Source organism: Stegodyphus dumicola, chromosome 8, assembly GCF_044657685.1.
Source record: "Stegodyphus dumicola isolate Sdum_Otavi_A_Nest chromosome 8, ASM4465768v1".
Classification (NCBI taxonomy): Eukaryota; Metazoa; Arthropoda; class Arachnida; order Araneae; family Eresidae; genus Stegodyphus; species Stegodyphus dumicola.
Genome location: NC_140775.1, coordinates 87,814,473 through 87,841,257, shown reverse-complemented (window position 1 = coordinate 87,841,257; position 26,785 = coordinate 87,814,473). Strand labels below are relative to the sequence as shown.

Genomic DNA, 26,785 nt, shown 5'->3' with positions numbered 1-26,785 from the left:
CACTAAAATATTTATTCTAGAGCATTAAAACAGAAATTTACTGCGAAAACAATTTTAATGAGTTCGAACAATTTTTTTCCAGCTAATTGATTTTTGGAAAATAGAGGCTTCACCGCAAATACTTTTTTGTCAAAACTTTTGAAAACTGCATGCTTTATTTACGCTTCATTAGTTGCGAATAAACATGGAGAAGGAAAACTGTTTTTTCCGCATAAAAAAAAAAAATAATAAAAAAAAAAAACATTAAAAATATATTCTTACACTGAACTTACGGAACAGAAATTGGTCAAATATTTGTAATTAACAAAGATTAATTAATATTTGTAATAGAACGAAGATATTAACAGAATTTTTATGACCAGAAGATAGTACTTTCGCCTTTATAATCTGGAGTTGAACCAGTAATTCATGTAACATGCATTTAATATATAATTATTTTTAGTTATATTGCCTTAGCAACACCACAATTTAATTCTTGGAAACTATAATCATTATACATAGCACAGATTTTTAATTCTTTTCCTGTTGTCCAGTGCGCGCGTTAATAAGACTGCTGACCACTGGTAGCTATAAAAAATGTTTTGAAATAGGCACGATTAGAGTGAGAAGTTAATTGTGGCCACAAATGTAAGTTGAAATAAAAATGAATATTTTATCTGCTTCGGCTGCCCAATTTGCTTTTTGTTATGGATCACCCGGGCTCAAAATCCTGACGAACGCTGTAAAGATTTCCTTTTACCTGTATAGATTTCCAGAATTTTTCTAACTCTATGTGCATCATAAATACAAACCAGAGTGTTTTTAGGAAATTGGCCCATTAGAGGCTGAATGGAAGAACCGCTGAACATCGGTTGTTCGACTGGGAATCAAATGCCGGAGAATGGACTTGGCTACAAGGGAGTTTTCGTGGCTTTTCTCATGTGTAACGTAATTAGGAACCGGTTTTCCCTCAAATGTTCTCCGTAAGGCAATTAATTAGATAGCTTAATTATAATTTTTGTCAGAAAAAATTAATTATAATAAGAAACGTCTTCTCATCAAGTTACGTTTGTATTTCTTAAAATAAAGCCTAAAATGTAAAGGGTTTTTATTTTCCAGTGAAGAGGTTTGTATATATTTATGTAAGATAAGTAATACGAAAGGAAACTACTGGTTTTAATTTTGCAATAGCTCCTTCCTTCTTCGTTTTAGTATGGTCATTTCCCCTTTCCGTCCTTTACGTAATGATCATAACGTAGCTAAGTCGGAATTTAAACACGAAATTTGTAGAACCGAAACCTTTCTCTTAATAAGCTTCTATTTTGGATAACTGCGCGCTTACTTTCTGTCTCCACATGGGCATATCTAAACTGCTGCTTGCTGTTTCTCTTTTCTCTTCTTACCGCAAAAGCTATAAAAAATGTAAATGTTTTGAAATAGGCACGATTAGAGTGAGAAGTTAATTGTGGCCACAGATGTAAGTTGAAATAAAAATGAATATTTTATCTGCTTCGGCTGCCCAATTTGCTATTTGTTAGGGATCAGCATTTATACAATCAATATTCTTATAACATTATCTATCTATATGCTCACATACAAATCACCGAGGCATTTATTTTACACCTATTGTCTTTTGTACTATTTTCAGTCTTGCATCTTTTATTTTTTGTATGTACAGTATTTTTTATTTTTTGCCCGTTTTATATTTCCTAGTTTATTTGCTTCCTTGCACAATTTATTAGTTAGAATACATAAAAATATATATAGAAGAGAAAAACACTAATGTAAAAATATTTTAGAGCAAACTGACCAGTCATTTTGCTCCTGAAGAAAAAGGATATGGAAGTCTAAACCATTACCATTCTATTTGAGTCTACGCCAATCTAAATTGCATTCTGCGGGAGATAGTCAACTCACCAAGATGCGTTAGAAATAATGCCAGTCATGATAAACTTAAAATAATCCAGTTAAGGACATACTATTATCATTTGTCCAAAAGATTTCACAATAGCTAGAGGCTAACTACTAATCCTGTGATAAAAATTTGCAGTTATGAATTTACTAGTGCAAATAATGTTAAAAGGCAATGATCATCTTAAACTCATTTTAATTATTTATTGTTTTGCAGTTAAGTACGAATTTCGTGATTGTTATTATGTGATTTTCGTTGTGTTATGCTTATATACTGTTTTTCTGTGGCACCATGATTCCGCACTGTTCTTCCGATAGGACAACTTACCAGCTCGACAGCTTTCTTCCCTAAATTTTTGGCACATGTAGTGGTACTTTGTTTTTAATCCCTACATCACTTATATTTTAAGTTATTTTTGGCAATTATTTCGAACCTTTTAAGTGTATTCGGTTTGGGATAGGGCAAACACCTAGGTGCCCAGGCACCCAGGTACTTAACAGAATCTATATCACAATGTAAATTTAAAATTATTTTTCACTTATTTTTACCATAAAATGGTTTCTGTTAAGAGCACGTGTACATAGTGTTTCTTATTTTATGTAAGTATTCGATTGTTTCCATTGAAGATACACTATCAGTGTAACCCAGATATTTTTAGAATGTGAATTTAGTTCTGCATTATAGTGGGGGAGATTTATATATAAAATGTGCCATTATTTACTTTTCGTATGCACTGAGAAGTTAAATAGCTCGTTATTTACGTTTTCAAAAGTTTTTGGAATTGCAAACATATCGCGAATTTTATAGAAACATTAAAATGTCTAACAATTCTTAAGTAACTTCAGTATGGGGTTTATGGAATCTGAACTAATACATTTATTTTTAGAATTTTTGTTTCTAAAGGAGATTTACGCCATTTATCTCCTGAAATACATTTAATCTTTTTATAAGAATTAAGAATAGAGATAGAATTCAGCTTTTAGATTTGAAATAGTGTGCGTCTGTTATATCATTCAACAAAAAAGTCATAATATTCCATCATATCATATCTATTCATTTTTTGCTGTTTGTTAGAAAATGAATGACGTGTACAGCTACTGTCAACGAGAAGGCTAATGAGGTAAATATCGTAATTTAAGTGGGTAGTATATGATACATCCATTTATATTGGTTATTGAGCAACTGACATGATAGCACACTTTCATATAAAGTTTTGAAATGGTATAAATTTTAACTAAGCAAACCTCGTTTTTTCTTTTACTTTAGTAATCAAAATTTGTCTTATAACCTATCATTCTAAATGCAAACTACTAAAACCGTGAAACTACTTTATTTAGATGAAAAATACACTTGTACTAATCCTAGTGTTCTAGAGAAGATTATTATCTGTCTATTTATTCTCTCTTCCTGAGGTTTCAGCTGTCAGCTGCGTGTAAATAGTGTTCATATTACAGTGCTCATTATTTATCCGTTAATCGCAAAGTTTCGTGGCATTCATAATATCAGATTTCAGGCTCTTATCCCCTTACTTAATCCACTACCCTTCATCTGGTGGGATATCAAAAAGTACTCTAAATATTCTTTCATCTAACAGCAGTTATAAAATGTCATGTCAAACTTATTTAAGATAGCTAGTCAATGTATTTTTCCACTATGAAAATTTAGTCTTTAATAACAAAGCACTTGCACCTGTGAAGACTAAAGCTGTAATTTCAGCTAATGTAGACTGAAGAACTGAAAAAATATGAAGTGTTCCCTTCTGTAGGTATACTGAAATAAGCCTTACTAACGTATTTTGTTAAGAAGGAAAAATGAATTCTGGAAAGCTTTACAAACTAGCTCTTAGCTATAGATGAATAGAATATGAATGTGTTTGAAAAAAAAAATGCAGCTGTAAGACAGCCAGTATAAGACAAAAGTGTTTCTCTTATAGCAAGTTAAAAGAAAATGATAACTGTTACATATAAATAAGGACATAGGAAGTTACAAATAAAATTTAATTAGATTCCCTGGTAAAGAAAAAAACTCTTTTCCGTTTAAGCTATAATATTGTTAATCAGTAGATAAAGTTTCTTAACACTTTAATTGATAAATATAATCAGAGATGTGAGTACAAAGAAGTGATTCTGTCATTTGACTTCTGCAATATTCAGGTTTTCCTGAAAGTTATATTGCTTCATCTTAGCTTTAAAATAAAGTGATGAAACGTGATCAAATAACGTGCTTATAAAGTAAGAGTTGCATCAACTCGAGGCAAGACAGTCACGCTTTCATCATCGTTCATTTACTTTGATTTCACTAAATGCTGTTTCACTGACTTGTTTTGAAGCAAATAGAGAATTTCCTGTTATCTTTGTGTTCAGGGCGAAGTAGATAACTTTTCTCGTGGAATAACAGAATTGATGCTCCGGTATTTTAAGATTCATTAGGATAATACAAATAAAAAAATTAATTAAAAAGTTTATAATTTTAGAACGTATGGTATTTAAGTCTATGTAGGCCGCATACGTGTAAATCCTCATCTTGTTTCTGAAGCCGATATGTTTTAAAAGTATTAAAATGAAAAATTCTTCCGAGGAATGAAAGTAGAATCGGGCGGGGACTACAGAAACATGGAAGTACCACAAATTCTAAACAGAGAAATAAAATGATGGTTAATGCATATTGTTGAGTGTCTGCTCTATGAAAGCTAGAGTGACAGTGAATTGCGTAGTAAATTTTAGGTTGAAATAAGTGCATTATGCACAAGATATTGTAAATTGAGTAGAAGGGAAAGATTTTACTGTAGATGTAAAACAAGTACTATGGTGAAATTCAAACAAAAGCCGTTCTCAAGAAAACATCAGGTAATAGGCAGTTTCGCGACAAAACAACAATATACCCCTAGCTAGGAGCAAATCTGCTGAGAAATATCAGTAAATCAGTTTGAAACTCCAAAGATTGCACAAAATACGAAAATTCTCAAAATGGAATTTAAGGAAAATTATGCTGAGCAAAGATATGAGCTTTCTGGCATGACATGAGCTCGTGATTAAGCGTTGAACACCTACTAAGTGGGGACATATTTAATACCTGCCGAGGGAAATTGCTGACATGTTGAAAACATATCCTCATTTTAGAATAAGTTTCACTTAGGATCTAAGGACAATGGACAATGCTGAAAAACTCCTTTTCCTTCCAAGTGACGCTACTTGTGGTGTATCGAGAAATGAATCGTAATCGAACTTAGAACTGACGTGGGCGAAGCGATTGTGGACGTGGATAGACTATAAGTGCCGGTCGTTGGAGTTGTGCGTGTCTATTTGTAAGCTTTTATGTACAGTGTGATGCGTCTTGTATACAATAAAGTGTCATGTGAATTAATACAGTGTCGTGTGTAATAAATACTTACTAAAACTACTCTCAATCAAAATATATGAAACTGGCTCTGGTTAGAATACCGGAAATAGAAAAGCAGTATGATAGCTCAGTGCTATATATCTCCACTGTTGGAAATAGGTTACCATTTTATATCATTTTTAAGCATAAAGCCCTGCAAGAAGGAAAAATACTAACTATAATACTGTTATAAACTTAATACCAAGTCAGAATTGCAGATGAACTATGTATGGATTATTTGAAGTCATTGCTTTTAGGTATTCAGGTGCACTGCTACGTCTGCGTTTCTTGTTGGTTGTCGACAGCTTCCGAGGTCTTGTGATCAAAAGCGAAAAAAAAAAAAAAAAAAAAAAAAAAAAAAAAAAAAAAAATCTGAAATGTTTCAGATTTTAAATTACGTCCAAAGGGGCGTTTTTTAACATTTTGTGTGTTACCTTTCTTTATTAAATATCATGTTCCTCGCACTTAAACCATAAGATACAGTGCAACAGCAATATCGCAAAATAGTTTTAAAACGAGCATATCTTTAGAATTTCCGATACAGAGACTCACGCGCTGGAGATAAAAATGTTTTTTCTGCACAACGTTGCCATTGCTCGCTTTGAAATCCTTGAGTTTGTTAATCAAAAATTCGTCAAAGTTTTAAAAAATAGGAAATCGATCATAAAACAAATTTCAAATTTCAAATTTGGTCTTCCACATGCTCATATTCGTTGGAGGATTACGTTATTCAAAATTCGATGACTCTATGTACCGTTGTTTTATCACAATACGAGAAATATACATACATTTATGCAGATTTTTCATTACTTAATTTCTTCAATTATAATGCAGGACTCTAACATTTTGTGGCAACAGTTTGAAAAGTGAACCGACATTTATGAGTCCGACGCAAAATGCCAAAACGAAACTAATAGTCCTTCGGGATTCAAATCCCTTTGGACTAAAAAAAGGAAGGAAGAGAAAGAAGATACAATTGTGATGCCAAAAAAGATGACTGGAACGCTGTAATAACTTGATGGAGTCATCAATCATCTTTTCAAGGCTCACTTACGACGTCTCTACCGCGGCTGAAGAGTGCTAAGGAGGTGCCGTTGCCTTAATGGTTAAGAAAATCATCCCTGCCTGAGTGTGTGTCCATCTGAATTGTGCCTTTATGGAAAGTAATACATGAAAAACGGTATTTAAAAGTTTTAAAATCCTGTACATTTCCAACAAGACAGATTGATCAGAAGACGACGCAACGTATCTGGCATCATATGAAAGCGAAGATTCAAGTGGCACTTTTAATAACATTAAAACTTCAAGTGAAGAACAATAATATATGTAAATTTCAAATGAAGACAATGATTACAATTTTCATGGTCGTACGTTATACAAAAGCTAATAATGATAATCAGGTGATCATCCACCCATACGGTGACCTACCTGCTATGAACAATGATCAAAATCAAATGAACGAATAATATTATTATATTGGAGCCCACGAAATAAGCAATAGATATAAAAATAAATAAACACAAAGCAATTATGCGCACTTACTTTTTATTACATTACCAGATCATTAAATTAAATTATACAACATTATCAGAAGAATCCATTGCTATAATCCTGAAAAGGACCTATCTTATCCCTCAATGATCGTCATTGTATTTTAAACAAATTAAAAAAGCAGTCCAAGAGATTCTGTTTGGCATCTGCCAATAGAAGCAATCCTATTTCACATTTGCCAGCAGTCCTCATTTTACTACTATTAAACAGAACTAAAACAATACTGATAGCTATTTCTATTTATATTCACACAAATACTGTTCTGATGTCTCTCAGCATGAACAGAAATATGTCTCTATTGTTGACAGATCGCCACCACAATTCAGCAAGATCACAGAGTATCATCATGGATGTTGTTCCTCTTATATTCCATACAACTTTTTATTTAAGATTATTAAGATTCTATTGACATTTTGTTACTTCAGTATTCTCATCATTATCAGTATCAACAAAATTTGTCTGATAACTTACCATCAGGTGGATGTATCACTTGATTCATACTCATAACCAACGGAAATACAGGTTACGCTACCTTTGTTGATGGTACGGCTCTTGAGAATATATGCTGTAAGAATACCCTTTTTTTGTTTATTTCTAAAATTTCACTGTAAATAAAAATGATATTCAAATGAATGCAAAATATGTCGAAATATTCTAATGTTCCTTTGTTTACCTAAATTATTTTAGATAAATTGCTTAAATTTTTAATAAAGAGGTGAGTTTTCTAACTAGGTCCGTATCTAACTCCATTCTTAAAGCGTTGAGTCTCTATTTGAGACTGCGAATGAGCCAGTTTCACGCAGTCAACGCTAGCGGAGGCAGAATGGTATCGAATGCAACGCATTGAAAATCGCTGTCGGTACACTATTGTTGCAATTTTCGTTCGTTTCCATTTGCTTGGTCGTGCATTACATCCATGTCTGCCAATTCTTTATACGTATAATCGGCCGTGGCATTCACGAAGTCATTTTGGAGGACGTTATTGCTGTAATAATCTGGAGCATTGAAGATGCTATATTTTTAAGGAATAATGTTTGCTTCGCACTGAAACTGAATAAGCCATTCAAATATAACAGACGATGCTAAAAATTTCACTTGATATTTACATACAATAAATTCTTGTCGGTGGTGTTTTGGAGATGTGCTATTTCCCCGGCAGAACAGAAATGATGTTAGAACTAAAGACGTGTATTTGTTAAACGTGTTTCAAAGTTATTCTTTTTTTTAAACTCTGAGCAGAATGCGGGCCTAAGTTCCATTGTAAATGTTGTTTGCCGTGATAGGCATTATAACCCATCTTATTTTGTTGAAACAACTTAAAAACACTTTACTTACTGGATGTTTATGATGAATTTTCCTCATTAAATGATTGAAATGCATGACTAGGCATAGTCATAGGATTTTCAAAACTATTTTTAAATCCAAATAATATAAGTTTCATAATTTAGAAATTTAAATTAGAAAGTTATTTGAGTAAGCTTTTCGTATCTCAATTTTAGATGTGATAGTAACCATATATTTTCTCTATGAAAATATATTTATCTGAAAATTTAAATTTTTGATAAAATGATTCTTAACTATTGAATTTCTTAGTCTCATTAAAATCTGTAGATATCTTTAAAGCAAATTGTTCGTATTCATCAGCATTATTTCCTCTCATCTGCCTTAAAGAAAGATAAAATCTGTCTGTCAGCTGTGCACTATGTACTCAGGCTAGTTATATAATTTTATGTCTAAGTCTTTCATTTAGAATGAAATAGATGGGAAGTCTGGCCTTATACCTTTCTCTTTTTCAAAGCAGATTTCATAGCAACTCTTGAATTTTACTTTTTAGAACATTTTATAAGTGATTCAAAATTTACGCAGTGGATTGCTTTGTGACATTCCCTTTTAACTTTGTGTTGCGGCATTTTTCATTTTATCATCTGAATAGCATCTCTTTTCGGTCAATTAATAAGTAGAAATCTTATGGAATTAAGTCCGAACAGCATGCAAAATATGAAAATATCCTAGTGCTATCTCATGTATTTCAGACTGCTGAAATAGCAACAATTTTATCGGGAACTGTTATGGAAAATAAACCATTGTATTTTCTTTCTCACGGATCCACAAATAGGTTTCTAGTGCGTTTGCATAGTAATTACTGTTCACTATTTATCCATGTCAAAGATTTTCAGCAGTATCCGCATGTCATAACAAAGTTTTATTACTGCTTTTGTTAAATTTAATTTAAAATTGAATTGAACCTCTACTGGGTTTTTACATAAATGTTTTCCTCATCCGCCGAGACATAACATTCTAAATGCTTTCATTTATTTTGTCCAAATGCTACAACACATGGTTTTCCAACAGCAGGTTTAGACACTTCATTATAATGGCTTTCATAAAATTACATTAGGGTTCCCATCTGATATCAGGGAAAAGAACAAAAGACAACCTTAAAATTTTTCAATCAGCGCTGGTAGCGTTCTTGATTGAAAAATGTTGCTTACATTTTCCCCTTGCAGCATTCAACTCCATGCAGTTAACCAGTGACTGCAATGATTTATGAATTAATGTCGTGATTTTCTGACATACTTCTCTATCCAGAGAATATAACTCCTTGATTGCGCTTGCTCTTGATGTCTGCCTTAGTACAGAACGTGTTAATGTTATTTCCAAAATGGACCCGTGCACTACATATCGTATTTACAGGAAATTATGGATTTTCTATACGATTCCAAAAGTAAAAGTACTATATTTCAGTTTTCAACAGAGCTGTTCTCCAACAATGTTAACAAGGTAAGCCAAACAAAAAGTAGGATTGGGCTGATCAGTTTTTAGCAAATGAAGAAACTTGCATATTCCTCTCAAAGTTGCTCCATTATCTTGCCCTTTATTTCAAATGAATTTTGAGATTCCCCTTTTTTTCAGATTTATAATAAATTTTACATGATAAACAAAGGTAAAATCGAGAGAATTTTTTTCAAGATTTTTATTTTGTTTTCATTAAACATGTACCCAATACTAATTCAGAAGTCAAACAACAAAAATCAGCATTATATTTACAACAATTTTATTTTTTGTTGTTTGACTTCTGAATTAGAATTTATTCGGCGTGTTATTGTGTCTTAATGTACCCAATAGTTTGAACTACTTGTTCTTGCTGAGAAACAGGAATATGCAATGAGAAATAAGGAGAAAATATGTTTTTTCTTTAATCTCTGGAAAATGTTTCAGTTTCGAACCATGTTCTGTATGTGTGTAAAATGACTTCGTCCTATCTCGTATAGATATTCCGTAAATAAATAAGGAAGAGAGCCTTCGAACAAAAGGTTTGGAGAAAAAAATGTTTTATTAGATTTATATTTAATTATTTTTTTTAAAATTTTACTAATATAAATAGGTTTCCAAAAACAAAATCACACATTCTAATTGCACAGTAGTTCGATTTTACTCAAGGTGTTAAATTAAATTTTCCAAAATATTTGACCTAAAATAAATTGTTTAATTTATTTAAATGACCTCGAAAACATTCAACCTGTTTCTTGGTTTCCATTCTAGTTTTGTGCTCTTCGCACTTTATTTATCACATTTTCTTGGGCTCTTGCACCTTGCATTTTTACATTGCACTTTTGCGTAAAACATTTACGTATTTTAAAACATATTGTTGATTTTAAAAATACGTGTAGTAATTTTGGTTTATATTTTTCTCATATTGATTTTGCGTGATTTCTTTTTTACTGTATGATACAGTTTTATACCAATATATAATTAATTATCAATATTTTAAATATATTTTTATAATTTAATGGGATCTTAATTATACCGATGAATTGCCAGTGCAGATTCGATTATCGACTTCCCATTAACCTCTCGATCATCATTCATCCCTTTTAAAATTACATCAACCCCCGGGAGTCAATCCCGTTCTGATGTATACATCACCTGTAGTACTACCGATGCAATGGTATTTTTTTAAATCAATGCGAAACATAGTTGGTAATAAATAAAAAAACAGAATAATAAATAAATCGTTACAACCAAAAATTTTTTAATTATTTATTGTGATTAAATTCAAATACAGTGAATACTTTTTATCCGAACTGACCAGAACTAAGCCATTTCAATAAAACCTTTTTTTCACACCATGGTAATTTTTTGTACTAGTTAAAGCCAGAAATAAATGCTGTATTATCGTTAAGCAGTTATAGACTAGATCAGTGCTCCGCAACCGGTGTGCCGCGGCACACTGGTGTGCCATGAGTAGGATATAGGTGTGCCATGAGTAGGATATAGGTGTGCCGCAATCAAATACATGTATTTGACATTTTGCAATTTTTTATCATGTATTTAAGACACAATGACAATTTTTTTTCCTTAATAATGTCTATTTTAAATGTTTTTATATATTTCACTGTTGTGTGTGTGATTGTAAGTGTGTGAGCATTTGAATTTTTTCGGCACTTCGTTGATAACTCGGAACTCTTTGGTGTGCCACAAAATTCCAGAAACATTTTTTGTGCGTCGCAGGTGAGAAAAGGTTGCGGAGCACTGGACTAGATAACTCAAAATTTTATGGTTCTAGGTACCATCATTTTTTCACAGTGCGCGAAACATGCATACGTTCATGTAGATTATTAATTATTTAACTTCTTTAAATATAATACAAGGAGATAATATTTGGTGATAACAATTTGAAAAGTGATAAGACTAATATTCTATTCTAACTAACATCTGGGCTGAAGAAAGCTGTTTTTTTTTGTTTGTTTGTTTATTTCTTTAAGCAAAACAAAGTGTACAACATAATTTCTAAACTAAAATTTAAACTAAACCCAAAACTGTTATTATTATTTTTATTATTTGTTCTTGTTGTCGCAATATAATTAAATGCACAATTACGCAGAAAATAAATGAAGAATTACGCTAAGTAATTAATCTCCATTAAATATTTATAGACTACATTGTACAGATTATTAGCTATTTCAGTTTAAGATAGGTCAGTTAGGTTAGATTCGGTTAGGTCATTTGAATATGGCAAAGCCACGAGGGCTAGGAGCCTAAGAAAAGAAATATCTTCCTGCAAGACATTCTGGGGAAACCTCGTTGGTATTCGTGTCACATATGGGGAAAGCTACGAAAACCAACTATTGAACCAGCCCGTTCGCCTGGGTTCGAATCCAAAGCCAGTCAAATTACCAGTATTCATCGGTTCCAGCCATTCGGTTTAGATATTTTGGATAAAAATACACGAAAAATTATCTTGCTGTCGCTAGTATTATAACTACGAATCTGCCGATTCGCCACTAGAAAAGCTAATCACTTGACTTCTAGAGCACGCATGGAAAATTCGATAATTTCTAATAACTCATTTTATTGAATATTTTCGGGCACATTCATGTAAATTAGCCTTATAGCTTTTTTTAAAAGTATGCACTGTATATTTTTTTATTCATTGTATTATATTTTTACTGTATTAAATATACATTTATTTTATATGTGGCTTATTCCGAATTGAATATGGAATGAATTTAAACGTATTTTCCTATTTTATTTTATTTATTCATTTATTTTTCCATTATCAACACCACTTGTAGTTACTATCAGCCCGGCAATTAAATGAGGTTTTGAACTGTTTTTTACTTTGAATAAGAAATGAAAAATTAAATAAAAATAAAATATTTACCTGTCGGCCAAGGAAATTTTATGCATTTCAGTTTCGATGTAATCTCAATTAAGAGCACAGTAGTCATTTAACAGTTCGCTTATGACAGAATTTAGGACAGTATTTTATGACAGCGTTTATGACAGTAATTTAAGAATAATGCACACTTTATCCTAGCTTTATTTTGCTTAAAAAAATAACCATAAAAGCAAAAGTTCTGCAGTTTAATTTTCGAATTAATTTATTGGTGACATATAACACTGCATTAATATCCATGGCGTTCCAAAATAATTGCAAGAGAATATTTTTCTTGAAATTGATTGCAGTCTGCTTTCAGTTTAAAAAATGAATCAAATTAAGTAGGTTTTATTTCAAATACGGGAGATATACAGTAAGTCACTTTCTATTTACCTAAATATATTTTAAAAGAATGAACTAAGTTTATAAAGAAAAAGAATTGTGTAACATGCAAAACCAATTCCGGCAAATGAAAACTACATGACTAAAGTAAATACTACACTGAACAGTTTTTCCTGAAGAGAAGAATGGCTCAACAGTAGAATTCAGGAATTTTAAAATTTAATTTAACTAGACTTAAAATTGCACATTTTTGCATTTCTACAAATGAGAATTTGAAATTCTTATTTTTGCACTATTTTCTTAATGGGAAAAGGCATTTCTTAGAAACCTGAATTCGAAAACTTATTAAGCGTAACTATACCAATATTTCTTCCGGTCTCCAAATACTCTAATAGAGTTATTTTTATTATCCGTGGATAGATTTTTCTTTTGAACAATTTGGCTATGGAAAATATTTAAACGTAAAAATTTTTTTTCGGCGAGTGTCATAAAAATTTACTTAAAAAGATGACAAGCGATCAAAATTTCCCTAATCTGAAAGTCTTCGCGATTTGATCTATACCTTAAATTGAGCCACATGGCTTAAATTACTCAGTCGATATTTCATTGGTTTGGTTTATTTAATTATGACAAAGCACTCAAGGGCTCTTTGCTTAAACGGAGGGATGTCTTCATGAGGATTTTCTAAGGGAAATTGGCTCCGTTTCCATTACACATGGGGAAAATCACGAAAACACCATGCAGCCAGAGCTAGTGCATTCGTCGTATTCAAACCTCGAACAGAGCTACCAGCGTTCAGCGACTTTACTACTCGGTCGCTGGCGGACAGGTTTTTAACTCTTCGGTGGTTGCGAGATTAAGCAATTCTCTCTTCCCAAATGCACATGATATTTGACAGTCTTAAATTTGGAATGCGAGCTATATTCGTTTGCCCCCACTGTGGTACGTAACTAGAATGCGTGCTAAACACGTTGATGATCATCAAAATGTTTAACAAAGATTTAAGAAATCTCTGTATTAGAAACTCTACTCCTAAATTTTGCTTTTTTTGCTTTGCAAGTTAATAATCCGCATATGAGAAAATCTAGAGCTATTTTTTTAAAGTTAATTTGTTTATCAGAAACTGCAACTAAAGTTTGCTTTTTTGAACAAATTAATCTCTATATCAGAAGCTCAACAACTAAATTTTGACTTTTTACACAATTTACATATCAGAAACTCTACAATTAAATTTTGCTTTTTCGTATAGGTTAATCTGTATATCAAAAACTGTACGATTAAAGTTTGCTTTGTTGGACAAGCTAATCTGCATATCAGAAATTCTAACTAAATTTTGCTTTTTTCAGCTAATTAATTATAAACAAATATAACATTGAAAATGAATTTCTTAATTTCTTAATCGAATTATCTTCCGATCAACTTAAATCTGAACTACTTCCTGCGCAAAACTCTGGAGCAGGGCAAAGAATAATTGAATCGGATAGATTGCCAAAGTGAATGTCGCAATGATCATCTGTTTGATCCTCTGTCTGATCATCACATTCCAACGATGGTATTTCTCTCTCTTGCTATAAAACATTCCAAATGACTCGCCAAAATAAAGATTATTGGCCACTTAGACAAACTTTTGCAACACCATACATAAGAAATATAGGCCTGTGTTTCTAATTCGGAACTCATAAATTTTCCTGTTTAAATACTGAGAAGCATTTTGTTTTACTTTATCAATTATTGTGAGCCTTTACTATAACGTTTACTTTTTTTAGTCCTCACCACAAAGCAAATTAGTTTTGTGTAGTTAAATTGAGGATTTTGAAGGTTTAAATCAGGGCTTCTGGCACCCACGTTTTGATGTTACTTGCTCACCACAGTTCTGCTTAAAGTTTTATTCAGGCTTTAGCATCTTGCTAACTAATGCTTTAAAATATGTACCGGTAAATTCTGAGCTAACTTAATTAGTCTCTTTTATGTGTAGACTCCCACTACGTTACTTATACTGAACTTTTATTGCTCTAACATGTTAATTTAAATACCCCCCCCCCCCCAGGTAGCCGAAGTTCGTTCGGTAGGGTGTTCAGTTTAAGACTGAATAAAAAATTTATTTTAACCTTCTTAGAATTCGTTATTTTCTTAAGACTAAGTGATAACTCGCAGCAGTCTAGTAAGGTCTGCAGGACTTGAATGCAAACTTCCAGTTACAGTAAAACCTTACATTCTCCTTCAATAGAATAATGTACACATTAGCGCTTGTACTGACATTTTAGGCCATGCATTTTGAGCTTTTCATTCTATTTTCATAGTAAACTTTAAAAAAAAAAATCTGAAAGCTTAAGATTTTACATTACGTCCAAATTGGCGTTTTTTAACGTTTTGTGTGTTATTTTTATTTATTAAATATCGTGTTCTTCGCACTTAAACCATAAAATTCAGTTCAACAGAAGTATCGCAAAATAATTTTAAAATGAGCATAACTTTAGAATTTCCGATACACCTCGCGCTTTGGAGATAATTTTTCCCCCCGTAGTGTTGCCATTCAACGCTTTGAAATCATTTTCTTAATCAAAAATTCTTTAATGTCTGACAAAATATGAAATAGATAAGAAAATAAATTCCAAACTAGCGCTTCCAGATACACATATTCGCTGGAGGATTACATTATTCAAAATTTGATGACTCTAGGTACCATTATTTTATCACAATGAGAGAAACAAATACATTTATGTGGATTATTCATTATTTAATTTCTTTAAATATAGTACAGGCTGTAATATTTGGGGGCAACAGTTTAAAAAGTGAATCAACTCGACGCAAAATGCTAAAACGAAATTAATAGCCCTTCTGGACTAACGCCCTGTGGGCTAAAAATTCTCTTAGAATATTCTGAAAATTTTTCTTTTTTTACTGGAATCTTTGACGTTTTCAGTTTTACAAGTTTATAAAGTTTTCTGATTACTCTTTCAATATCACTTTTCTAACTGAGGTAATTAATAAATAAACGCAGATTTGAAATCTATGTTCTCGATAGATTTCATAATTTAATCATTTTGCTTACATTATACTCAGATCATTTGTTTCCATTTCAAAATATGTACGAACACTTAAGAATGCCTCAGTGACAAACAGTTAAGACTGGAAGTGAATAATTCAGTGTAATTTTTTTGATTCAGGTTCCGGCTAATATTACACAGAGTTTTAGTGCATTAAGATTTAAAATTTTGGTGAGCATTGAGATTTAAAATTTTGGGCTTTCAGAATAAGTATATCCTTTTCAAGCCTGTTTGATGATGACACTGAAGCGAAATCTTTCTTGATTTTGCTTGGCAAAAGTCGTTGTACTTAATGCAGACAAACCGCGAAGTTGGACACATTCCAATTTCGCAGAAGTTCAAGAGCAAAGCAAAAATAGCTAACGTCAACAAGTGAAATCTTTACAAGTTTAGTATGTTAAGGTGCTCTGACCTCGTTAAAGTGAACAGCAGTTTTTCTCAAAATTTTTTTTTGTCCTTATACCATTGCTAGACTATCATCCCCTTTCCCTCGTTTCTAAACCTCGAAAAACACATATAAAAAGTCAACTCGGCGGCCCAAACAGCACTTAGAGAGCCATGGCCGGCAATGCCCTGATATCTGCTTTCTCCACCGTTGGCTTCGGGCTGCTTGCGCATCTTGCTTGGACAAGAAAAACACGTTTATTTAAAGTTAGATTATTTTTAATATGCTTTATAAACTAAACAAGAAAAATTATAAAAAAATAACAAAGTAATATAAGTACACAAACTATAAATAACATAGGAATATAAGTACCAAAATTTATATAAAAATAGTTTTTACATTCATAAAATAAATTAACATGGTAAACAAAATGTTGGCCGCATTCCTCCCTGAAACTATGGAATTTCCCTTTGGGAATTCTTCGATGGATGAGAATCTCTGTTCTGCAGACTAAGCATTAACGATATTGTTACTTCTCTTTTTAATCAGAAAGAAAAGAATACACTTATAAATTTAAAGTATTTATTTATTTATGTATTAGTTTCCTTAACCTCTTAAACCCTTTTTTAACCCCTCAGAGCACAAACACGACTGTGACTCCTGCAACCTTAAAATTTGCGCTTCAAAATATACGCGAATTATTGTCCCTGGAAAATCAGCTAAATATTTTTATAAACTTGTCAAGACTTCGAAAGCTAAAAATATTCAGATTTTCATTTTCAAAGCAAGAAATATTCAGAGTTGAGCTGTCTCCAAATAAAAAATTGATTATTTTGGAAAATAAATTGTGTGACTATTTAACTATATAATTAACATTATCTAAAAATTTCATTTAAACTAATTACTTTATTTGTCATCAGTTTATGTTTTATAACTTTATTAATTCCTATAATTATGTATTACTTTATTCTTTACAATAACTTAAACTGATATTTCAGGTAAACTGAGAAAACGAAATCAACCTCAATAATCTGCGCAATCTCCAAAAATTATAACTAATGATATCCAGGTATGATGTTAAGAACTGCCAACTTTTTACTTCCTTGTACGAAGTAAAAAGGAAGTATTGTAATTGCGAAAAATTCCGGTATCATATTTCAATGAAAATATCCATTTTGACCGCTGTCGAATGCAATTTAACGATGCATTCACGTGACATCTGTACGTAAGGACAGAATAAAGGACTCCTCCCAAAAATCAAATTATAAAACTGATTTGAAATGAAATCATCTGAAGAGAATTTTGCGTGGCGTCTGTACGTACGTACCACGTATGTACGTATGGATTCATCTCACATAACTCAAAAATGAGTTGTCTCAGAACGTTGAAGTTTTGTGTATAGGACTGCTGTAACATGTAAATGTGCACCTCGTATTTTGGTTGCAATCGGCCGCACCAAAAGCATATAAATATATATATATAACCACTCTGTTACTCGCCTCAGTGATCTCAGGTTCTTTATTCTTATATGTTTGTAAATTGTACATTTTTTGCTTTAAAAATAATTGAATTATGTTGTTCGTATCTTCTGGTTAAGGGTTTTATGAATTTAATAAATCTGCATGCAATACTTATAGAATTATCAACAATTTAAAAGTTGTTTAAGTGCAGCTAAGCCTAATTCTTTTTACCATGACGGCTATATTTGTTTACGTTTGAAACTTAACAGAATAGTGGATTTATTGCCAATCTAGAGGAACTAAGCTTTGCAACAATAAAGAGAACGTCTTCTTTCATTATTGCGAATTAAGTCATGCTTAATCCATTCTGGAATTTATTCGAGCAAATAAGTGTTTAAGATTTACTTCGTAATTTTTAATATAGATATTTTGAGTTATGTATTTTTGCCTTGTCGCGAAGTGAGAACTAAATTAATTGAATGAGAGATATAGAATCATCTTTGAAAAACTGTTCCTTTTTTTCTTGTTAGTCCAAAAGGGCAATTTGCACTGGAGGACTATTATTTTCGTTTTTGCATTTTGGGTTGGTTCACTATAAATGTCCGATTCACTTTTAAAATTGTTACCACCAAATATTATCGCCCTGCATTATATTTAAAGAAATTAAATAATGAAGAATCTGCATAAATGTATGTATGTTTCTCGCATTGTGATAAAACAACGGTACCTATAGCCATCCAATTTTGAATAACGTACGTTTCCACCCAAATATGGGCATCTGGAAGCCCAAATTTGGAATTTGGAATTTGTTTTGTTATCTGTTTCATATTTTGTAAAATTTTAACGAATTTTTTATTAACAAAATTGATGATTTAAAAGCGAGCAATGGCACCGCTCTACGGGAGGGCAAACCTTTTTATCTCCAGCGTGCGGAACTGTGTATTGGAAATTTAAAAAATATGCTCATTTTAAAATTATTTTGCGATATTGCTGTTGAGCTGAATTTTATGGTTTAAGTGCGAAGAACATGATATGTATTTAATAAATAAAGGTAACACACAAAATGTTAAAAAACTCCCCTTTGGACATAGTTCAAAATCTGAAACCTTTTTTTTTTTTTTTTTTTGTTGTTTAATTTCTTTTATACATCGTTTTAGATTTATTATATTATTTGAATAGAACACGTGACAACTATTAGGTAATTCTTTAGATAATATACATTTTGTGCATTCTGAGTTGCAAAATGTTATTGCTCAAAGTACTATATTGCATTCTATGCTCAACTCACATTGTTTATTTGTGAATTTCAACTTGTAAGACATTATGCACGCTCTTTCTCCGCATGCAACTTAATTGTTTTCACGAAACCTTGCCTTTCCCATGGCTTTCGGGTGGGTGCGTTTGCGCCTTGATTTATTTACATATGCAGTTGGCCTAAGGCATATGCAAAACGAACTGATTAAAATCCTAATGTGATTGTGTACCAGTATACAGATACTATTAGGATTAGTTTTAAAATAAATAAGGAGACGTAAGTAGAATTGATGACGTCGCACTTCGCGCGATAAACCAGTAGTCATCTGTTTTCTATATATTCTAAAATGAATGAAATGTAACGCTGTTAAGTAAACCTAGCGCCAGAGTGTCCCTATGATAAACAAGTATAGTGAATTTTAAAGAGTGCATTTATTCTGTTGTGATTTATAAGCTACCGACGTAGTAGATTTAATTCAATTCAATAAGTTTAAATGAAATGCAAGAAAAAATGCTTATAATTTAATATTCCGTACAAGGATGTCATGCAGTACTCAGATGTACGCGTCAGAGTTTTTCTCTTTAGTTTTATTCCTCTATCAAAAAATAATTTCTCTTTAAAAAATGCTCTTTACAGGGACTATATAAATTGAAATTTTATTTTTCTATCAAAGAGTGACATGCGACCAGACAAAGCTGTGCCTACATGTTTTTTCACCCGAGGCAAAAAAAGTAAATTCGCGACCCTGAATATAATGAAAATTGGAAGAAAAAAAACATATATATGCGAGTTCGGGAACTACATCTTTGACTGATGCAAAAAGTTACCACTTTGTTGTCTAGTAAGCCATCTTTTAATTGCAAAAAGAGGGACAATTACGCCAAATTCAGTCATTAAAGCAGCTCAGATTTAGTTCATGTCTTTTGAAATATCTTTTCGGGAGCATCTACTTCCTATCAACTTAGCAGTTTCTCTATGGTTAATATGCATATCTGCAGATTGGCTCTGATAGGCGTATTATCTCATTTAAGTGCAGCGGTTGTCTGCCGGGTTGCGTGGAAATCTAGAAGAAGCGCTGGATAACAGGTGCAGTGTTGCCACTCCGCCCATATATATGTGTATGTGTGTGTGTGCGTGTGTATGTATATGTATGTACGTATACACAGAGACAATACAAATTAACTGTATCTGTACACTTTTATATTCATTAAGGTAATTGTCTCGAATCGTAGTACCATATCGCAGTATCCATACAATTTTTATTTACAGCAATAAACACGTTTCCTACCCGAGGTATTAATGATTTTTCTGTTTTAATGTTACTTTCATTTGTTTCCGATTTTTCAAGCCTCAGTCTTTTCAAAACTGTTATTTCCTAAAATTTGTTACCCAAAAAAAAAAAAAAAAAAAAAAAAAAAAAAAAAAAAAAAAGTATCTTTTAAAAATATATTGTATATATCATATAATTATTTTAGCTTGTTTAATGTAGTTAATAGAACAAATTAATTAATAGCATAATATAACTAATAGAACAAAAGCATGTTTTTATATCAATGAGTTGAATTAGAAATAACAAGAACTTGAAGTTTCTGTAACAAATTCAAAGTTGTGAACTTTTTTATTATTAAATTATATTTTAATTATTAAATTATTATTTTATTATTTGAAACTGCTCATTGATTTAAACTGATTGAGCAACTTATTTGATACTACTAATATACTAAACAATGCATTGTATTGTTTCATTGTAAACAATAGAACAACTAAAAAGAAAAAGAGAGATATGTCACGTCTTAACTCATGTTTACATTCCAGTCATGACAAAGAGTGAGACAGACTAATGTCCGGATTCGTTTAATTTGCTAGCAGTGTATATAACTAATTCAGAAATAATCAAACGCTGTACAATGTCGGAGTAGATTAAATACGGATGCAACAAAACAAATCTTCGAACTTACTCTTCTCATTCAGTGGGAAATTTTACACGAGAAATGATGAAAGACTAATGGAACACTTTCATTTCCAAACATTCTTGCTAGTCTGCCTATGTTGATGGACTATGTAAAGCTTCCTGTGGCAAAAAGCAATAAGAGTTACAGTTCAGATTTAAAAGGAGACAGTGTAGGATTATATATGTCGGGAGCATCATGTTTTTTAAGCTAGTTTAAGCAACTAATTATAATAAACTTAGGGCGTTAAAACTAACAAATCATTTTAATGTAGGGTACTCAGTACTATCGTGAAACTTCAGCACTTACAAGAGTAAATTAATAACTCGTCTCTTAATTAATCTGGATTGTTTACAACTGAAAATTCTTTCGATACGACTTTATGTCTTCCAGAGTTAAAACTTAACTGTCATAATATCTTTATAAAAACGCATTCATAAACTTTTAATTGATTTAACGCTCCAACTTGTTGTTCACTTGAGATCTCACTTGCCCCACCTTGTCCCAACTAGGCGTTAGTGGTATTGTCATGTACTTCTAAAAGATTGTTTTTAATTATGAAATATTTTAAAAAAAAACTACTTAAGAGACAATACATCTGAAATTGAGTTCAAATGGACGGGCTGAATGGATGGATGGCTCGAAATGGATTTTCTGACGCAAAACCTTACAGACTGTAAGCGTCGAACACGTGTCAGATACTTTACACACCAAGCAGAAGTTATCGACAAACAAAACTTTAAAACAATATCCCACATATAAACTCAAAAGGTATTATAAAAGGATGACCGCTGAAATAAACTCATAAAACAGAGATAAGAGTTTAAATGAACTCTGTTTGTTATACTTATATAAAAGTATACCTGTCAGTGAAGAAATCTTAAATATTTTGCAAAATCAAAAACAGAGAATAAATATAATACTTTAAAAACTACAGAAAAACTTTATAGAAATTTTCATTTCATTATACATACTCGCACTTTTTAAAGAAGTTTTTAAATTGTGACAGATTTTTCAGTAATTAAATGCATTAACACCTTATCAGTTTTTCAATGATGTTCAATTCCATCGATTCTGGTACGTAGGAATCCTTGTCTCATAGCATCTCTCTTATTTTCTTAAATGCTCTTAACTTTTGAAATTTTTATAACTTGACAAAACTTGTATCACTCCTTGAGCAGTTTTAAATACGACATAAATAAGATTGAAATAGCCTATACTTTAGTTTTACCAAGTGGGAATTTTAAACTAAAGAAATTGCATCTTTGATGGTAATGATGATATGCACCTCCCCAAATAAATTTCTGGGTACGTCACTGGACAACACTGTATCCTCTTTGAATACTGTCTTTTTAAAAAGCGGTTCCTTTTAATCCTTTTCCCTCCAAGGTAATAAACGAAAAATATATAAAAATTTTGGTCTCGAGATAGCAGCGTCGTCGAAACAAATGAAAGGGAGCTCCAGTCGTTCAAAGATACCATTCTTTCTTGGACAGGTATAGAACCCGCACCTCGCACCAAATAACCACACTTTGGGAAAAAGAGAATAATTGGGAGTTTAAGAAACCACCGGACAGAATTCCAAAAAATTCTTTCTCCCACCCTTTCTTTTTATTTAATATAAATCCCTCTAAAGTTTATTCAGAAATGAATTTAAAGTGGTTTGAAGTTGTCAAAAGATGTCTAGGTTTAAAAAATTGAAAGTTATCGACTGCAAGATAAAGACTACGACGAAATTTGCTCTTTATCATAATTATGACGTAATTTCAAGAAAGTCTTCATAACGTTGCACAACAATCTTATCATCATAACTTAAGCATCTGCATCGGTGTCAAAAGGAGAAAAAGTACTATAAAGATAAGTCTTTGAACCTGCATTGCATAATACTCACGTGATTTAATAACTTCTTTTTTATACTTAAAATTCCCGAGATCGAAAAACGTTGGCCTTCAGTTGACGCAGAAATGCAGTAGAGCAGAATGTTAAATTTCGATGACATGTTGTTTTAAAGATTAAGCTTTGGTTGCAGAAGGATTTTAAAATAGTTATAATACACGGAAAAAAAAAAAAAAAAAAAAAAAAAAAAAAAAAAAACTTTGTTAAGGATCACTTTTCATGTTTTCATTATGGATTTGAAAACGTTAATTGGTGAATTTCAGAATTTGTGAAATTCGATGCAACCACAGAAAAGTTCAAAATAATTTTAAAAAGAAAGGATTAATGGTATCTTTGAGCACACCAGCCAGTTTAAGAATTTGAAACTCGTCTTTAAGAGAAGTGTCGGGATTAGATTTAATTTTTTTTAATTTATGCGAAGGACAAGATGAAAAATCATATAGAGGAAGAACGAAGAAACAAATTAATAAAACCAGTGCTTTAAATCGCTTTGAAACATGATGTCAAAAGTCTAATCCTGCAGCATAAGCAAGTACAGCTTAAGTCCCAAATGTACGTCAGCAAGTGATACACACCCTGAAAAAAATACCTCGAAAAACATAAATGCCGTCATCTCAGTGATAACTCTGTAAAAGCACGGAAGAAGCGTTTATGGCCCCTCTTCGAACTTCGATAAAATAGAGGGCACAAATTCATAACAGTACATAAAAGACTTGGTTGATGCCCCGAATTCATAACAGCAAAAATTATAACGTTTCAGCAGATATAAATCGAAAGTCAGGATTTCAATACATTTGCAATGGCCAAAACGGGTAAGACACCATTAAGCTCAGCTACTTACAAATTAATAACGAAACTGCTTTCGTACTGCCAGGGGATAAAATTCAGTTTAGAGCACTATACAGAGAAAATATAAAATCCCGAAAGCTAACGTAACGTAGTAGGATGGAATTTTCTGTCAAAATTCTGCATCTTCTCACACTACTGAAAGCAAGATTAAATTCTATGTGGATCAAAAACCTCAATTCATAAAGCTTCACCAGCTGCTGCCAAAACTGTTCTAATGCTGCACCATGTTATTAATTCCTGTAGATGTAACTGAAAAAGAAACTAAACAAGGGAAAAGTTACTGTAAAAGATTTTGGAAAAGCTATTGGACATGATGGTATGTTAAGTTCCCAAACAAATAATATCATTTGTTTTAAAATCATGGTCCGAACGGAGACTTTGAAAAAGGTAGTCCTATTGAGAAACATCACTCTTTTATAAGTTTATGGAATTAAAATCCTATGAAGCATAAAAAGAATGTTCCCTAAAACTATTATATTATAAATATTATAGCATTTCTAAAAAAGAACATTTTAGCATTCATACGGAATTTCTTTTCTTTCCTAAAATTTAAATTTTGAAACAATTTTCAGTATCTTTGATTAGAAACTTAATTTTCAACCAAATCAATCTCAGTTTTTATATTATGCATAAAAGCATGATTCAGCTGTCAAAAAATTAACATTAGGTATCCCAGGTTCCACTGTGTACACTGCTTATTATTTCATAGCCAGGTAAAATTACGTCTATTATTAATTAACCATTTATAATTTTTAAATAACTTAAATAAATTACAAGAAACAATAAATACTTAGTTCTTTTTATCTTGCATCAATAATAAATGATTTATTTTCAGTTGAATATAATTAGTTATACGGTTAGTGTAATAAAAATACACTATATGTTTTACGGAAATGAAACGAATGATGAAAATGATGTGATGAAAATAAAAACGATGAACATGAAGCATGGATGTTTCTTATTGTTTAGGTTTTTATAACTTTTTAAAATTGAGATAATTAATTTTTTAATTTAGATGATTTGTTTAATTTAGATTTAATTAGATTTTTAATTTAATTTTTAAAATATAAATTTAGGTGATTTAATAAATTGCAGTTAAATTTCATATGAATGCCATAAAAGGAAACACCAGATTCTCTATTTATTTAAATAAAAACACAGTAATAAGTCACAAAAAGCCCATACACAAAGAAAACGAAAATAAAAAGCCCTTCCCAAAACAGAATGTGTATCGAAAAATGTGAAATAAATTACCTGCATTAAGAAACTCTATAACTTGTCCAAGAAATACTCGAAAAGCTTGATTCTAATAATGAGAAATTAAAAGCTTTTTAAAGGCAAAGAAATTTTTTTTCTCCTAATTCCAGCTTTTCCAAAAATTTTATTAAATACATTTAACATTATCCCTGAAGATTACGTGAACTGAATATTTTCTGTATTTCCCTCAAGACTAAAAACAGCCTTATTTACGTTTACTATGCGTAACTACAACAATATTCGTAACAAGTGAAACTTGAAAGATTGAGTCGCTTTGCCAATAGCAGCATTAAAACTGCACTAGTGTTCAAATTTTACCTGGTAGTAAGAGGGATTAATAATTCTTTAATTTTTTTTATTTACTGATTATGGTTAAAAATATAGCAGATCTTCATAAATGAAATAAAACTGAACTATGACTCTGTTTGCAAACTTTACATGAGATAATTTCCATTTCAGACCTTAAACCTGCTGAATTTCAGACCTTAAACTTTTATTATGTTCATTTCATTATTTTACTTATTGTGCGATATTTAACAATATATTAATATGCAGATACTATAGCAAACTACTGAATGAGTATAAGTAATTTTAACTTCTATTCATTAACATAATTTTTAAAAAATTTGGAGTTCTGTAGCATTCTGATTTTGAAAATTCAGAATACGCTTTAAGATATTATACTTAAATTGCTAATATTGACAAAAATCACCAACTTTATGTGATAAAAGTGACCTTATACAAAACTATAATTCTATGGCTTGTTTCCTTATAACACGAAGAATGATGCGAGTATATTTACCTTTGCGTTCCATGCACCCATCTAGCAATTCTAACTTATTCTACCTCTAACCTACAATGAAACAAGCACATAATTTAGTTGATAAGCATGAAATTATAAAACTGAATTCTAGATTATCGTAGTTGCTTGCATCTGACAGAAGTTCATATTCCAGGGTTGCACGTTCTTTGTTTCATGCACAAGGATATATCTAGTATGGCTGCAATATAAATTATGTCTGTGTGCATTGCAGCGCTATCACAGCAACAACAGAATAAAAAATGTCAGTAGGTTATTATCTACTGTTCTGCTGCAGTTATTTAATTTGAAAGAATCAAGACGAACAATATTACACAGATTAATTAACTGCATCTACCAAACACAGAGGGCTATCATTCTTTTGTTTTTAAAAATGAAAGCGACGGATATCCGGGTATTGATGAAATGTAGCTTCATAACTTTGAACAAACTATCCATCAGATGAGTTTGAAATGTGAACACCTAGTACTGAATTGTTTTCTAAAAGCAAGCATCAATACCTCCTTATCAAACAAGAAGTATCGCCAACATTAGAAAAAGAATGCTTACCTTATTTTTTTTATCATCAAGTTCCAATACGACTAGACTTTATAACACAATGAGTAAGGAACACCAAAGAACAAAACACTGCGGTGAGAAAGAATGATAGACTTCAAACCTTGAAGACTGCTGTCAAGTGTCTGGGAAAAGTTAAAAAAAAAAAAGTGAATTTCTTTTGCAGATTACAATTTCACTTTCCTTCCAAGTTACACACGTACTAAATGTGCAAGTGCACAAGATGCCCTATCGCCTCCAGCTTACAGTAAAGACTGTGTATTTAGTGTAAATTACCTTGCATGTTTAATCTCCTAAAACAGGATTTGAGAGGACGCTGCTTCATAACTAAATGTTGTAAATCTGTGAGATCAAAGACGTTTTGTCTCGTAAATAATCAGCACTTGAGAAGACGGCAATCTGTAACAGTGAAAACGCAGAAGCGTTTTATAACAAGCGGATGCCGTCGTAAAAATTGGATTAGTTAACCAAGCATAGATTGATTTGTT

General features: G+C 31.5%; 1 protein-coding gene across 2 annotated transcripts in view; it reads right to left on the bottom strand.

Annotated features, from left to right (window-relative positions):
- Positions 1 to 26,785, bottom strand: part of LOC118185771 (putative inorganic phosphate cotransporter) — a 90,883-nt gene that overhangs the window by 62,787 nt on the left and 1,311 nt on the right. Inside the window, exon 1 of one of the 2 annotated variants that reach the window (XM_035355679.2) lies at positions 25,725 to 25,854. The exons of the other annotated variant lie outside the window; for it this stretch is intronic. Coding sequence (XP_035211570.1) covers positions 25,725 to 25,737 — 13 coding nt within the window. The 5' untranslated portion in view covers positions 25,738 to 25,854. Of the gene's footprint in view, positions 1 to 25,724; positions 25,855 to 26,785 lie in introns of those variants that run through there. 2 annotated transcript variants of the gene reach the window in all.